We start from the raw sequence: 13,642 nt of genomic DNA on the forward strand, positions 1-13,642 counted from the left end.
AAGCGTGCCAACCTGATTTTAGAGGCCCACTATAGTCAGGTTGCAGGACACTTTGGTGTCGAGAAAACTATGGTTGTACTACAAAAGTACTTTTATTGGCCAAAACTCCTTTTAGATGTTGGGATATATATCAGATCCTACACTACCTACATCATTGCAAAGACAACCATTAGGAAGCAAGGCATGTACACTCGTCTGCCTACTCCCAGCCAACTATGGGAATCCATCTCCATGAACTATATGTCTAGCCTCCCTTCTACCAAGAATGGTAATGACTATGTATTTGTAATCGTGAACAGATTTTCTAAGATGACTATATTGGCATCCTACAAGAAGAGTATCAAAATAGAGGACACTATCAAACTCTTCTTTGAATGAGTGTGGGTACATTTTGGGATCTCGTAAACCATTATATCAGATCATGATAGCGGGTTCCTGAGCACATTCTAGTCAAGCCTTTGGACACTGTTGGACACCAAGCTCACCAAGTCAATTGACTTCCATCCCTTGACTGATGGCCAAATGAAGGTTGTCAATAGGATGATAGTGCACATACTCCACATGTACAACTACAAGAATCCACGAACCTTGGATAAGATTCTTCCCTATGTGCAACAAAATTATAACAGATCTCTCCATAGCTCGACTGGTCGCATCCCCTTTAAGTGGATCTGGGATTTCAACCATTGTGTATGATTAATGCTTCCATGCCTAATGTGACTACACAAACAAAATCCACACATGTATTGTCCGAGGTTGATAAAGTGACTAGATTTATTGAATGCATCCAACACATCCACCAGTAGGTTCACGACATCTTTTAGAAGTCAAATTCCAAGTACAAGCATCAACATGATCAACATCGGTTGCCACACAAGTTTCAGGTGGGAAACAAAGTTTGGTTGCATTTGTAGAAAGAATGCCTTACTGGAGCCCATCATATGCTCAAACTACTCTGATATGGTCCTTACACTATTACCAAGGTTGTGGGAGACATTTCTTTTGAGATTAGAATCCCCCCATCTCTTGGTTTGCACCCAGTTTTCAATGTGAACCACATTCGATCATACTTCCCACCATTACTGGACACATCAGACATTGCAGAACAACTCACACCAACAATCTTAAACCTAGACTGCATGGAACAGTCCACAACTGATTCGATTATGGACACACATCAAGAACACTTGCCAGTAGAAGATCCAAGCTGGCCAACTCCTACACCAAGGTAAGTGGCTCACCAGGAACCAAGTTCAGCGGAATTTTCCCCATCTCATGGAGGAAGTCAATGCAATGGGGACCATTGCTTCCTAAGGGGTGGGGGGTACTGATGTAGGTGGATGTTGGTGGACACCTACCTATTCCACTTGGACCCCCACCACTGTCTCTTTTAGTTTTTCAATTTCCTTAATTGTAGCACAGTTTACTATTTTTGGTAGTTTTTTGGGTCTTGAACTTCCAAAGCCGTTTTGAGGCCCTAAACAACATTTTTTGGGAAAACCAAAAACCTTTGGCAGCTGTTTTCCATGCAAAATTTGTATTCCTCGGATAAATATTTCTAAAGAGGTATTGTGCACGTCAAATGGATATTGTATGCCAAAGTTACGACCCTAGGAAGTTGATGTACCAATTTACCCAAGCGGGGCCCATAGTTTTAGCGCTTCATCTCCTAGGGTTAGGTTTTTGTACATTTATGGTTTTCCATTGTTTCTTAATAATAAAAAGGCCTTCGAGCCTCATTGTAACATAGTTCAGAGGCATCTAGCTGCCACATCTCTTCACATAGATAAGCTACCATCGCCTGAACTAGTTTATTTCCATTCTGTTTGTAAGCTTATTTTAGCATTTGATATTAATGAAATGAAGTGTTATTTCTATTGCATGTTTGTATTTATGGTTATAGCTGTAATTTTTAGCATTCCTATTTAAGTTCATCACAAGAAGAGGAAGAAGGCATGTCCCGTGTTCCATACATAAGTGCAGTCGATAGCCTGATGTATGCAATGGTCTGTACTAAACCAAACATTGCACATGTAGTGGGAGTATTGAGTAGGTTTATGTCAAAACCAGGGAAGGAGCATTGGAGAGTTGTCTACCGAGTTTTCAAGTATTTGAGTGGAACTAGTGATTATGGTCTGTGCTACCAAGGAGATGAGGATTGGAAAAATGTTTGCACATCTTTGGCGTTGTTGATGCAGTCTGGGCTAGAGATATGGATCAGAGAAGATCTACAAGTGGGTATGTGTTTAACCTATTTGGAGGTGCAGTAAATTGGATGAGCAAGAGATAGTCTCTAGTGGCACCTTCAACTAAAGAGGCAGAATACATGGCATCCACTCATGCAAGCAAGGTATCAATTTGGTTGCAATGATTGTGTTTAAGTATGGGATTAGAGAAACGAGCTATAAGGATAGACTCTGACAGCCAAAGTGAAGTTTTCTTGGCAAAGAACCCTACTTATCATTCAAAGACAAAGCACATTGATGTTCAATATCACTTTTTGAGGTATGTGGTTGAGGGAAAAAAGGTGTTGCTGGTAAAGGTGCACACTTTGAAGAATTTTACAGATGCATTGATGAAATCTATGAGCACAGAGAAGTTTTCTTAGTGTAGAGAAACAATGGGCATTGGAGGGCTGGACCAATAATTAACCTCTCTTGTGACCCCCTATGTGGAAAGAAAACAAGAAGTGGGAGAATTTTTGGTGTGTGTTATATTCTTTCCATGATTAGTTGCACATGCGGGGGGGTTCCGGGGGCCGTTACCCCCCTACACGGGGTTCAGGGCAGCGCTTGGAAATAATTTTTTTTTGGACCCTATATTAGGTGGGCAGACCTACCTATGTTTTTGTGCATGGGTTTTGCAAATGGTTTTGGGCATGATGGTTTTCATCCCATGGTATTTTGTAGATCCGGTCAAGGGAATTACGGTTATGTTCTAATCCAGGGTTAATCGATTGGGGTTTATGAATGCTTTGGCATGCATATATATATACTGTAACATTGAAAGGAATATAATGAAATGTCAATCTGGTAGTCCTCGTTTTGGGATCCAGGGTAAATTCTCTGTGTATATATGTTTTATGTTTTATGTTTTACATTCTCGCCATTGTTTATTTTTTGTTTTTTAGCGTTCGTGTGCAGGTAATGTCTGTATAGGGTTAAAACCTACATGTAGTTCCTATGACTTAATTATCTGCAATGGTATTAGAAAGTGGCCTTCCTTTAGCCAAATGACTTGTTTACATGGGTCAGGCAGTAGTTTTGTGGACTGTGTGATTTCGGACACCCATGTTTTTAACCATATTACCAACTTTGACTTTCTTAATGATTTCGAGCCTGACTCTGACCATATACCTTTGTCTTTAACCCTCAATCGAGTTTGCATACCAACCACATGCATGATACTAATGAAATCCAAAGAGACACTCATTTCAATCGTAATAATATAGACCTTTTCTTAAAGGAGTTAAATAGAGATTTAAGTTACATGACTTATAATAACAATATTGATCAAATTTATCACAATTTTACTACTACCCTTTCCACTACCATTAACAAGTTCTCTACTGAGGTTTCATATAAGAAGATTAATAGAACTTCCAACCCTTGGTATGATGAGGACTGTAAAAGTGCAAGGAAAACTATTTGTGGCGCTCGTAACGAAATTGTAAAGCTCTGAAATATTAGTATATACAAAGCCTTCATTAAAGAGAAGAAGCAATCAAATATTCATAAGAGACAAGAGAATCTTCTTCACCTTTCTAAAGTTGCACCCAAATTTTTTGGTTGAATGTGCTTGTTCCTAAATCTAAAGATAATCATTCGATCCCCTTAGAAAAGTGGGACAACTATCTTGAGAAGATGTATGGCTTCCCGGACACCATGAACAACATCGTTAACACTCCTATTAAGGAAGATATCTTTTCTCTTGAGGATGTTGAGTCTGGGATTAATAAGCTCACTAGGGGAAAGCTATAGACATTGAAGAATACCAAGTTGAGATCTTAAATTTGGGAAGATCTATCCTCATTCCTCATCTCCACAAGCTTCTCAATTTGGTTGTAAATCATGGCTTCCCCAAGCCTTGGATGCAAATCCTTATTGTGCCTATCTTTAAAAATGGGGACAAAACCCTTCCTGCTAATTACAGGACCATTATAATTAGTCACATCTTAGCTAAGATTTATGGTCTCATTTTGGAAAAGAAGATTAGGAATTGGCTTCAAAGACACAGGAAAAGAGGTAAAGTGCAAGCTGGTTTTAGGAGATACCACTCAACTATCGACCATCTCGTCACTCTGAGGATCATTGCCGAGGAATGATGCAATATTAAAGTTGATATTTTTTTTTGCTTTGTGGACTTTAGAAAAGCCTTTGACATTGTTTCTCGGGATAAGATTTGGAAAATACTTGATGAGATCATGATTCCTCCTGAGTTGAAGATTGTTGTGATTCACCTCTACGAGACAATTTTTTCCAAGATTAAAACCATTGAAGAGTGGTCTAAAGATATTAAATGCAATATTGGGTTTAAGCAAGGGTGTCCCGTTTTTGTTATTTACATCGATATGCTAGAGGAGTGTTTGGAAATCACAGGGAGTAAAGGAACTATCTTGCCGGTATTATCATCACTCTTCTCCTTTACACTGATGATATCATTCTTCTTGCTAGAAGCGATGACGACTTGGAAAAGCAACTTAATACTCTTCATAACTATTGTTCCAAGATAAGTATGACAGTTAATACCGACAAAACTAAAATAATGATAATTAAATCCAAAAATATTCAAATGGAAAATTTATGAACAAACTAACCAAATAAAATAAATTTTATAATAAAACTAATTTTATATAATTTTAAATATAAATACCATATTGAAAAATAATCTAAAAACTAAGATAAAAAATCCATCACGATCAATATCTATATGTCCTTATTAATGGTGCCCCTAAATAACTAAATAGGAATCCTTATAAAAGTACATGATCATATCAATACAGTGGCCGTTGACAAGTTTACCAACCGATATTACCCTAATTAAAAAGTGAGAGGGTTCCAGTGCCGAAATTGGTATTGTTTTTCCTAAAAGCTAAAAACAGTGACAACACCTCACTTATTGCCGAGCTGCCCCCAAGATGGCCCCCTTTACTCTCGCAATTCTTCAAAGAGTGCGATTATTATTTGATTTCTCTCACTTTTTGGCCGTGATTTTGGGATTATATTGGAATTCAATAAGGAATGAGCATCCACTTGTATTTTCATAAGTATGGGAAAATTATGCATGTTGGTCGAGCCAAATTTAGAACATGTGTTATCAAGTGAAAGGGAAAAAATAATTACCAATTCAAGTGAGCCTAGAAGGGCCTCCTCTGCAGCTTTCACCCATTTTACCGAAAGTTAAAAATTTAATGTCTCTCCACATATGATTCTATACCGGGGAGGATTTAAGTTTAAATTGGTATATAATATTTTATTTTCGGATAAGTTTTAATATTTAATTTTTATGTTTAATTTTTATATATGATTATATTTTAAATTGGTGAAATTGAATATAAATATGTTAGTATATAAGTAAAAAGAAAAGATAATATTTAGAAGAAAACCTGAGGAGTTATGGCATTTATTTAAATTTGAGCTACGAAAGATTTGGAAAAAAATAAATTGATTGTTATTATTAAAGAAAATCATTTGATTTTTTGGAAGAATTAAAATATTTATTTTAAAAATTTCTATGAATTCCTCGTTATTCAGAGATACTATTTTGAATTCTTCTATAGTGGATAATATCTTTTCTTTTGAAGACATTAAGTTTGGGTTAAGAAATTTGTTTAATAGGAAAGCTAACGAAAATGGGAGAACCTCTAATCATCTCACGCACATAATCACTTTAATGTAGCAGTGACACGAACCTTCCCTAAGCCTTGGATGTTGAGCCTTACTGTGTTTATCTTTAAGAGTGGGCATAAAAACATTCATTCTAATTCTATTTTTAAGAGGGGATAAAAACATTCCCTCTAATTACATGACTTAGCCACATTTTATCCAAGTTGTATAAGCTTATTTTGGAAAAGAAGATTAGCCTTTGGCTTGAAAGCCATGGTTTAAAAGCTAGAGGTCAAGTTAGGTTTAGGAGATATCATTCAACAATGAACCGTCTTGTTACTCTTAGGATAATTATAGAGGAATGTGGTAATAATAAAACTAATCTCTTCTTTGTTTCATTGACTTTAGAAAAACTGTTTAACAATGTTCCTAGAACAAAGCTATTGAAGGGGCTAGAAGAGATAATGGTTCCTCTCGAGTTGAGGGTTGTTGTGGCAAGGTTGTACAAGGATGTTATTTCCAATCTTAGCACCACTAAGGGTTGGTCATAAGAAATTAAATGCAATATTGATGTCAATTGAGGTTTTCCCTTATTCTTACCCATTTTTGTATATACATTGATAAGCTAGAAGAGTGTTTTGAAGATGCAGGTTATGTGGGCCATACCCTAATTTGTATGGTCATAACTATTCTCCTTTGTGCTAACGATATTGATCTTTTGGAAAGGAACCATTATAATATTGGAGCGAGACTCAAAACACTCCAAAATTTCTATTCCAAGATGTATATATGATTTTTAATACCGAAAAGACTAAATCCATGATAATTAAATCTAAGAAGATTACCAATGATACTTTCATTTATGACAATAACTACTTGAAGGAAGTTCCTTCATAAAAATATCTCAAAAGTGACTTCCATCATAAGTTCAAATAGAATTATAACATTTACAAAAGGATAAATGGAGGTTCGAAGCCTTACCATGGGCTTGAAAACAATTATAGCTTGGAAAATCTTTGGATTTGGGATGAAAAAACGTTTTATAATTATATTGTTCCATTTTTATTTTATTTTTAGTCGATAAACAAATTGTTGTTATATTATCATGAAAAACCTTAGTACACATTGATTTTCAACAATTCTTCCTCCCTCATTTTGACCTGATTTATTAGCGAGGAGAGTCAGTATGTAATACATAAGATTTTGCAATTGCCCCTTTATTTCTGGAGGGCTTTGAAGCCACACATGCCAAAAAATGAGCAAAATAAGCAAACAACCAGTCACCTGCATATTAGGTTGGTGGGTGGGGAGGGTGCATAGGCTGAGCTATTAGAGGATCCTGCCTCATGCATATCAAAGTCAATGTGCTCCATTCAGGCCTCTATCTCATGAATGTGTTCATTATTTTGCCTCTGACTTCTGCATACATTATCTGATTGTTTCAGAATCTCATACCAACTAAATAGGATGGCATTCATGTAGGCCATTAGTTCATTTCTATATTCATATCTGTCATCTCGGAGGATGTCCATGTTCGCCTAGATTCCCCTCAATTGATTAGAAATCGAGTCCAAGGATGATCACTAAACAACATGACCAAGTGAGTGCGTTGGGTCCTACACAAGCTCCTCCTCCCTATCCAAACTATTAGAGTGCTGCTTCTTGGAGGAGAATTCCCTGCCTGTGCTTGCCCCCAGATGTGCATGTTGGCCACCCCCTCCACAGTGTCTCCCACGTTGAGGTGACATCCTTGCAAACAAGAAAGACTCTTGGTCTTAGGTGAAGACATAAGCGGAGGCTCCTTCAAAACTAGCACCAAGACTCCTATACTTGATTTCCCACGATGACCAAACACAACAACAAGGATCCAACCCAATCACAGGAGAAGGGCCCCTTGACCCTTGAGGAGTGAAGACATGACACTGAATAGATGACCCCATGTCCCAACATAAGCATAAGGTCTTGGGTACAAGGGACTCCCAAAAAACACTAACAAGAACCCAACCAGGAAACATTACCCACCCAAGCACTTCACTAGGATGGACCAGAGCCACTGAAAGATAAAGAAGCTGCAATTGTCCAGAAACGTGAAAAGTTAAACCTGGATAGAGGCCCAAAATTACATTACACACCATAATAAAAACTACAATAGTCGCATACTTCAGGTTTCCTTTGACAATTCGAGGCTAAGACACAACCTTGGAAACATGACAATAATATGGAGAGGGTTTGAGCAAAATCTCATCCTCTCTTAGAATGTCTAATTCATAAACAACAAAGAGACTTTTCTAAAGCAACTAAAGACCTCAAGAAGGGATACCAAAACTCCGACATCCAAATCATTTGACTAAACCACTAGCGAGGGGAGGAGAGTACCTGGAATTTGAAGTTTGCTTGCCAAGAAGGGAGGTCGCTACACTGAAGGGTGGTACTGAACACGCAATGAGTGCCTGGGTCACAAACAAAATCCTGAGAGAAATGCAATGCAGAGAAGCCAACTCCCAGTCTTATTCCCTTGCAAGAGTGGTCGTTCGACTCTCATCGTAGGTCTTCATAACAACCATTACCTTCACCAACTTCCTTGGCACCCCTTATCATCACCCAAGACACCAAAACATTTGTAGTCCACATCATTGACGTGATAATTATACCCACAACCTCTAGATAAGTCCTTCACTGACGCAAGAGCCTTTTACCTACCTTCATTAAATTTCACATGGATGACAGATGGCTTGGGATGGGGATCCCAATACCCCTACATCCAAAGTTCGATCACCCCATCAAGGGTATATTATTCCATTTCGAACTAATCATAAAATTTAATATTATAAAATTTATTAATAGTAAATTAATATAATTTATATTTTTCAATTTATCTTATTAAATAATATATTTGTTTAATTGTTATAAAAATAATAAATTTTGTGTGACGAAAGTATAAATTAATCATACTATTTAATGTCCGCGAAATTGATTTAAATCAGGTACACATTTCAAGAGTTTTGGAAATTTATATTTATATTTATAACATTTTATTACCCTTTTATAATTAATTTCACTAAATAATTACTAGTTCCAAAACCTTTAATTTTAAAACAATAAATACTTCCGAAAAAATTATTTTTAAAATAGTAAATAGTCACTCCCATGTCTATTTTACCTTCAAAGTTATATTATTAGACGCTTCAATTCTTTCATAATTGCTCGAAATTTTAACTTTACTCTATATTCATTTATCATATTAAACTTTTAAATCTATGCTATATGTGTTTATCATATTAAAACATTTAAGAGATATTAAGAAATAAAATGTGAGTGTTAATTTCACTCATTTGAAGATTTTAGAGATGTTTAGAAAATCATAAAAGTGTTTTGCAGGTAATCATGATTGAGTCAACAAGCTTATTCTACAAAGCAGTATGAGAGATGTGTAATTTTTGTCCGTTCTTTTTAAATTAAAAATAAAAATTATGTTCTAAATAGCAAAATAATATTAACTATAATAAAAAATGAATATTCTATCAACTATGTATATATTATTTGGCACTTTAAAAAAAATATTTATATATCATGAAAAAATTGAGTTTTTGAAGGTTTTGTTTTTTGTCCTAAACACCACAAAGGGGTTTATTTAGTTCCGTGTTTGTGTGGCAAATCTTACATTGGTGAAACAGGTCGTTCTATATTGACTAGGATTCAAGAACATGTCACTGACATCAAACATAACCATTCTAAAACCTCAGTCTGGCCGAACACTCTAGTAAAACTAATCATCACATTTGCATAGAAAACTCCCGTGTTGTGGCCAAAATCAACCATTATCACCATAGAAAATTTAGAGAATCTATCGAAATAGGAAAACACCCCAATAACCTTAACCGCGATGACGGTTGGACAATAAGTGATAATTGGATTCCTACACTAACTGGGGTCTCTACCGTCTCCTAGGTCTCCCAACCCCACTATCTCGTGACCTCCTCATGGTTCAACCTATCCCTAATATCATTTTATTAACATTTGAATAAATAACATTAATCAAGAACCCTCCCTTGCCTTCAATCCCTAAAAGAACTTTTAGTAAGGTTAAATTCCAATAATTCTTATTTCAACCTAAGTTAACATTAAAATTTAGGGAGGTTGGGAGTGCGGGCGCTGTGCTCTAGGGTTTTAACATTTTCTACAATGGCAGGTCACTACAAACAAACAAAGACCTGCAAATACTGACGGAATCTCGAATTTTTACTTCCAGCCAGAGAGTTCCGTACTCCATGGACCCCCCTCAAGGGGAGGGCGTTGCGCCTCCCCCACAAGATGATGCTGGGTGGCAAAGGAATGATGTAAGCGACAAGCCAACAAACCAGAGTGAGGACAGTGTGGATCTGGAATCACAACAGGCAAAACAAAACAACAAAAATCAACCTAAGGTCAGCTCGGCAACATGCAAACCCGTAGCCTCTGTGCGTCCGCGGGTAGAACTTCTAGGCCACAGAATCAATGCACAGATTCAGTATATGAGAGACCACGCTTTAATAGGCAAGTTTATTGGGCTTTGGCCGACTGAGAAGGCGCTGAGGAGCTAGATCGCCGCGAAATGGAGCCCAAAGGGACATATAACCCTGCAGCTGGGGCCAAAAGGTTTCTTCACTGCCATTTTCAATTACCTGGAGGATCGGAACAGAGTGTTGGATGGAGGGCCTTACTTCTTTAATGCAGTCGACTTGTATCTCAGAGGATGGGTAAAGCGTTTCAACCCTGACAAGGAGGATCTTAGTTGGGCCCTAGTCTGGATCCAACTATACTCACTTCCAGTGGAGTATTGGGAGGAAGAATCCCTACAAGCGATTAGAAATGTGCTGGGCGAATTTATAAAGGTTGCAGAGGAAACAAAATTCCGCAGATATACCTCCTTTGCTCGAATATGCGTCTACATGCACCTCAACCAGGCACTCCTGGACGCGGTAAGTGTTTCTCACGATGATATTGAATGGGTTCAGTTGATTGACTACGAACATGTACCATTTAGATGCCGAAGATGCCATTGCCTGGGACACTTATTCAGGGACTATCCTTTAGTTCAAAAACCCTCTCCTGCATCTGGACCTGATTCATCTGGGGTAGATGGATTTACCAAAGTAGCCAATCGCAGGAAAGCCCACAAGAAACAGGCCTCAAATGCTAAAATGCCTCAAGCCAGTTCCTCCAAGCCTTCAACAAGTAGCAGATTTGAAGCTTTATCTCGCCAAAATGATCCAAGCTCGGAAACTCCCGCTCCCACAGAGATGGAGATATTGAAGGATAAACATCCGAAGCCGGCAGATCCCAAAGTGCCTCAAGCAGAACCTCTGTTCAAACGAGCCTCTACCTCAGAGAAGCAAAAAGTCTCAGCATGGAATATTCAAGGAATGGACATGGACAACCTACAATCAAACTCCAGACTAGCAGAAGAGCCAGATGAGGAATTAAATGATTCTCAGAGCATGGAGGAGGAAACAGAGGCTATAGATATTGGGGATCTGGATATCCCAGGCCTAGAACAGGCTTGTACTACAAACAATTTTTACAATATTCCAGATAGACAACTAGAGAATTTGGTGGAGGTCCTACATCGGGCGCAGCGGAAAAAATATTTAGGTATTCAAACTGGCGGCCCCTAGGACAAAAAATTCATTACTAAAGATATAAAAAAGCATGGAAGGAAAACAGACCTCCAGCGAACAATCAGGATAGGCGAAATGCTAGTGGAGTCAGGCAGGTACTCCAAGCTAACTAAGTACTACAACTCTGATCACAATCCTTCCCAATGAAGTTAATATCTTGGAACATAAGAGGGCTTAATGGCCACAGGAAAAGAAGAATTCTTAAAAACATGATAGGGCAAGAAAAACCTCAAATCCTTTTCTTGCAAGAAACTAAATGCAATTCAATTGCTCTGGAAAGAAATGAAGAAAAAATTTGGCCAGGGAGTCTCAATGCGGCAGTGGATGCTGATGGGGCGTCTGGAGGTCTGGCAATCTTATGGAACTCCCGAGCTATCAGACTAGACAATATCCATGCAAACAAGAACTTCATCCAAGAATTATTTCACATCATTGGGACAAATGTACACGGGCTCTTAACCAATGTATATTTGCCCCAAGAGGCATTACATAAAGCAGAAATCCTAAATACACTCTCTGCTATCAATCATGACAGGTCGCACCCTCTATGGATTTCTGGAGGAGACTTTAACATGATTACTAGGCTGGAAGAGAAGAGGGGTGGCAGGTGCAGAGGGAGTCAGGAAGTGAAACCTCTAAAAGACTTCATTCAGAATAACTGGCTCATGGACTTACCTTTCAATAATGACTTATACACTTGGAGCAACAGAAGAGCAGGGTCGCAGCAGGTTGCTTCTCGACTGGACAGATTCTTACTTTCAGATAATGCTATTCATATTGGTGGAGACTTTGCAGCTTCCATACTACCTCTTTCGGGTTCTGATCACTGGCCCATCTCCCTTCAGTGGTCGCATCCTGGAAACCTGACTAGAAGACCATTCCGCTTTGAGGCGTTCTGGATGTCTCATCCGGATTTCCACAGTTTAATCAGCTCAGAATGGAACAATTGCTCCCCTCCAACAGGATCAAAGATGTTTCAATTTCGGCAGAAGCTAAACCATCTTAAAAGCAAAATCAAATGATGGAATCATAATTCTTTTGGTAATATTTTCCAGGCTCAGAGTGCCCTCGAGCTAGAAATGAAGCAATTGCAGCAAAGGATTATAGCTGAAGGCCGATCAAATGACATGTCAGAACAGGAAAAAGTACTTGAGGCACAAAACACAGAAAAGGCTAAGCAGGAAGAAACGCTATGGAGACAAAAATCAAGAATCAGATGGCTCAAGGATGGAGAGAAAAACACAAAAAAATTTCATAGTACCACAATCCAACGCAGAATGAATAATAACATAACTCACATTCAGAATGAGCAGGGAGTCAAGATGGAAACGCATGAGGAAATAGAAAGCGAACTCCTAAACTATTTCAAGCAAATGCATAGTGAGCCAAATGTAGATAGATCGCGTGCCATAGACAAAATTACTTGAAACATTCCTAAAATTATTTCAGAAGAGCATAACCAACTTCTACTCAAGCTTGTTGACTTACAGGAGGTGGAATTGGCAATTCGTCAGTTGAAAGCAGGAAAAGCTCCAGCCCGGATGGATTCACATCAAATGTTTTCCACAACTTCTGGGATTTTATCAAGTTGGAAGTTTGGCAGGTGGTTGAGGAGACGCGATCCTTAAGATGAACGTTTCTAGGAGTGAATGCCACATTCATCGCTCTAGTTCCCAAGGTGGATATGCCTAGCAAGCCCGAAAAATATAGACCTATTGCTCTGTGTAATATAATCTACAAGATAGTCTCCAAGATCATTGCCTCCAGGCTCAAACTGCTGCTTCCTCTCATCATCTCGCCTGAGCAGTCCGGATATGTTGAAGTTAGGCAGATTACTGATGGTATCATCCTAACTCATGAAATAATTCATTCCCTGAAGCACTTCAAGAAGCCAGGTATGCTCCTCAAACTAGATCTTTCAAAGGCTTTTGATAGCCTAAGCTGGACGTACATTAAAAAAGTTCTAATTGCTTTTGGCTTTGCTCCTCCCTGGGTTAGATGGGTTATGAGCCTCATCTCCTCCTCATTTTTTTTCTGTTTTGGTCAATGGCATCCCCTCCTCTCCTTTTCATCCTTCCGGGGAATTCGGCAGGGAGACCCTCTTTCTCCATTCTTGTTCGTCATAATGGCTGAAGGATTAGGCCGAAGTATTAAGCTAGC

The 13,642-nt window shown here is 38.3% G+C and overlaps 1 protein-coding gene across 1 annotated transcript; it reads left to right on the top strand.

The window, feature by feature from the left end:
- The first annotated feature begins 11,691 nt into the window (after positions 1–11,691).
- On the top strand, positions 11,692–12,504 carry LOC149196955 (uncharacterized). The gene has a single exon (XM_089408510.1). It carries the CDS (start codon positions 11,692–11,694, stop codon positions 12,502–12,504), a length of 813 nt encoding a protein of 270 aa, XP_089264636.1.
- Positions 12,505–13,642: the final 1,138 nt, after the last annotated feature.

The sequence above is a fragment of the Pinus tabuliformis genome, chromosome 2_2 (genome assembly GCF_031772625.1).
Source record: "Pinus tabuliformis cultivar Carrire ecotype Pingquan chromosome 2_2, CPIR1, whole genome shotgun sequence".
Lineage (NCBI taxonomy): Eukaryota > Viridiplantae > Streptophyta > Pinopsida > Pinales > Pinaceae > Pinus > Pinus tabuliformis.

Excerpts from the sequence above, each read along its gene's own strand:
- LOC149196955 (XM_089408510.1), top strand. The coding sequence starts at position 11,692 with ATGATAGGGCAAGAAAAACCTCAAATCCTTTTCTTGCAAGAAACTAAA.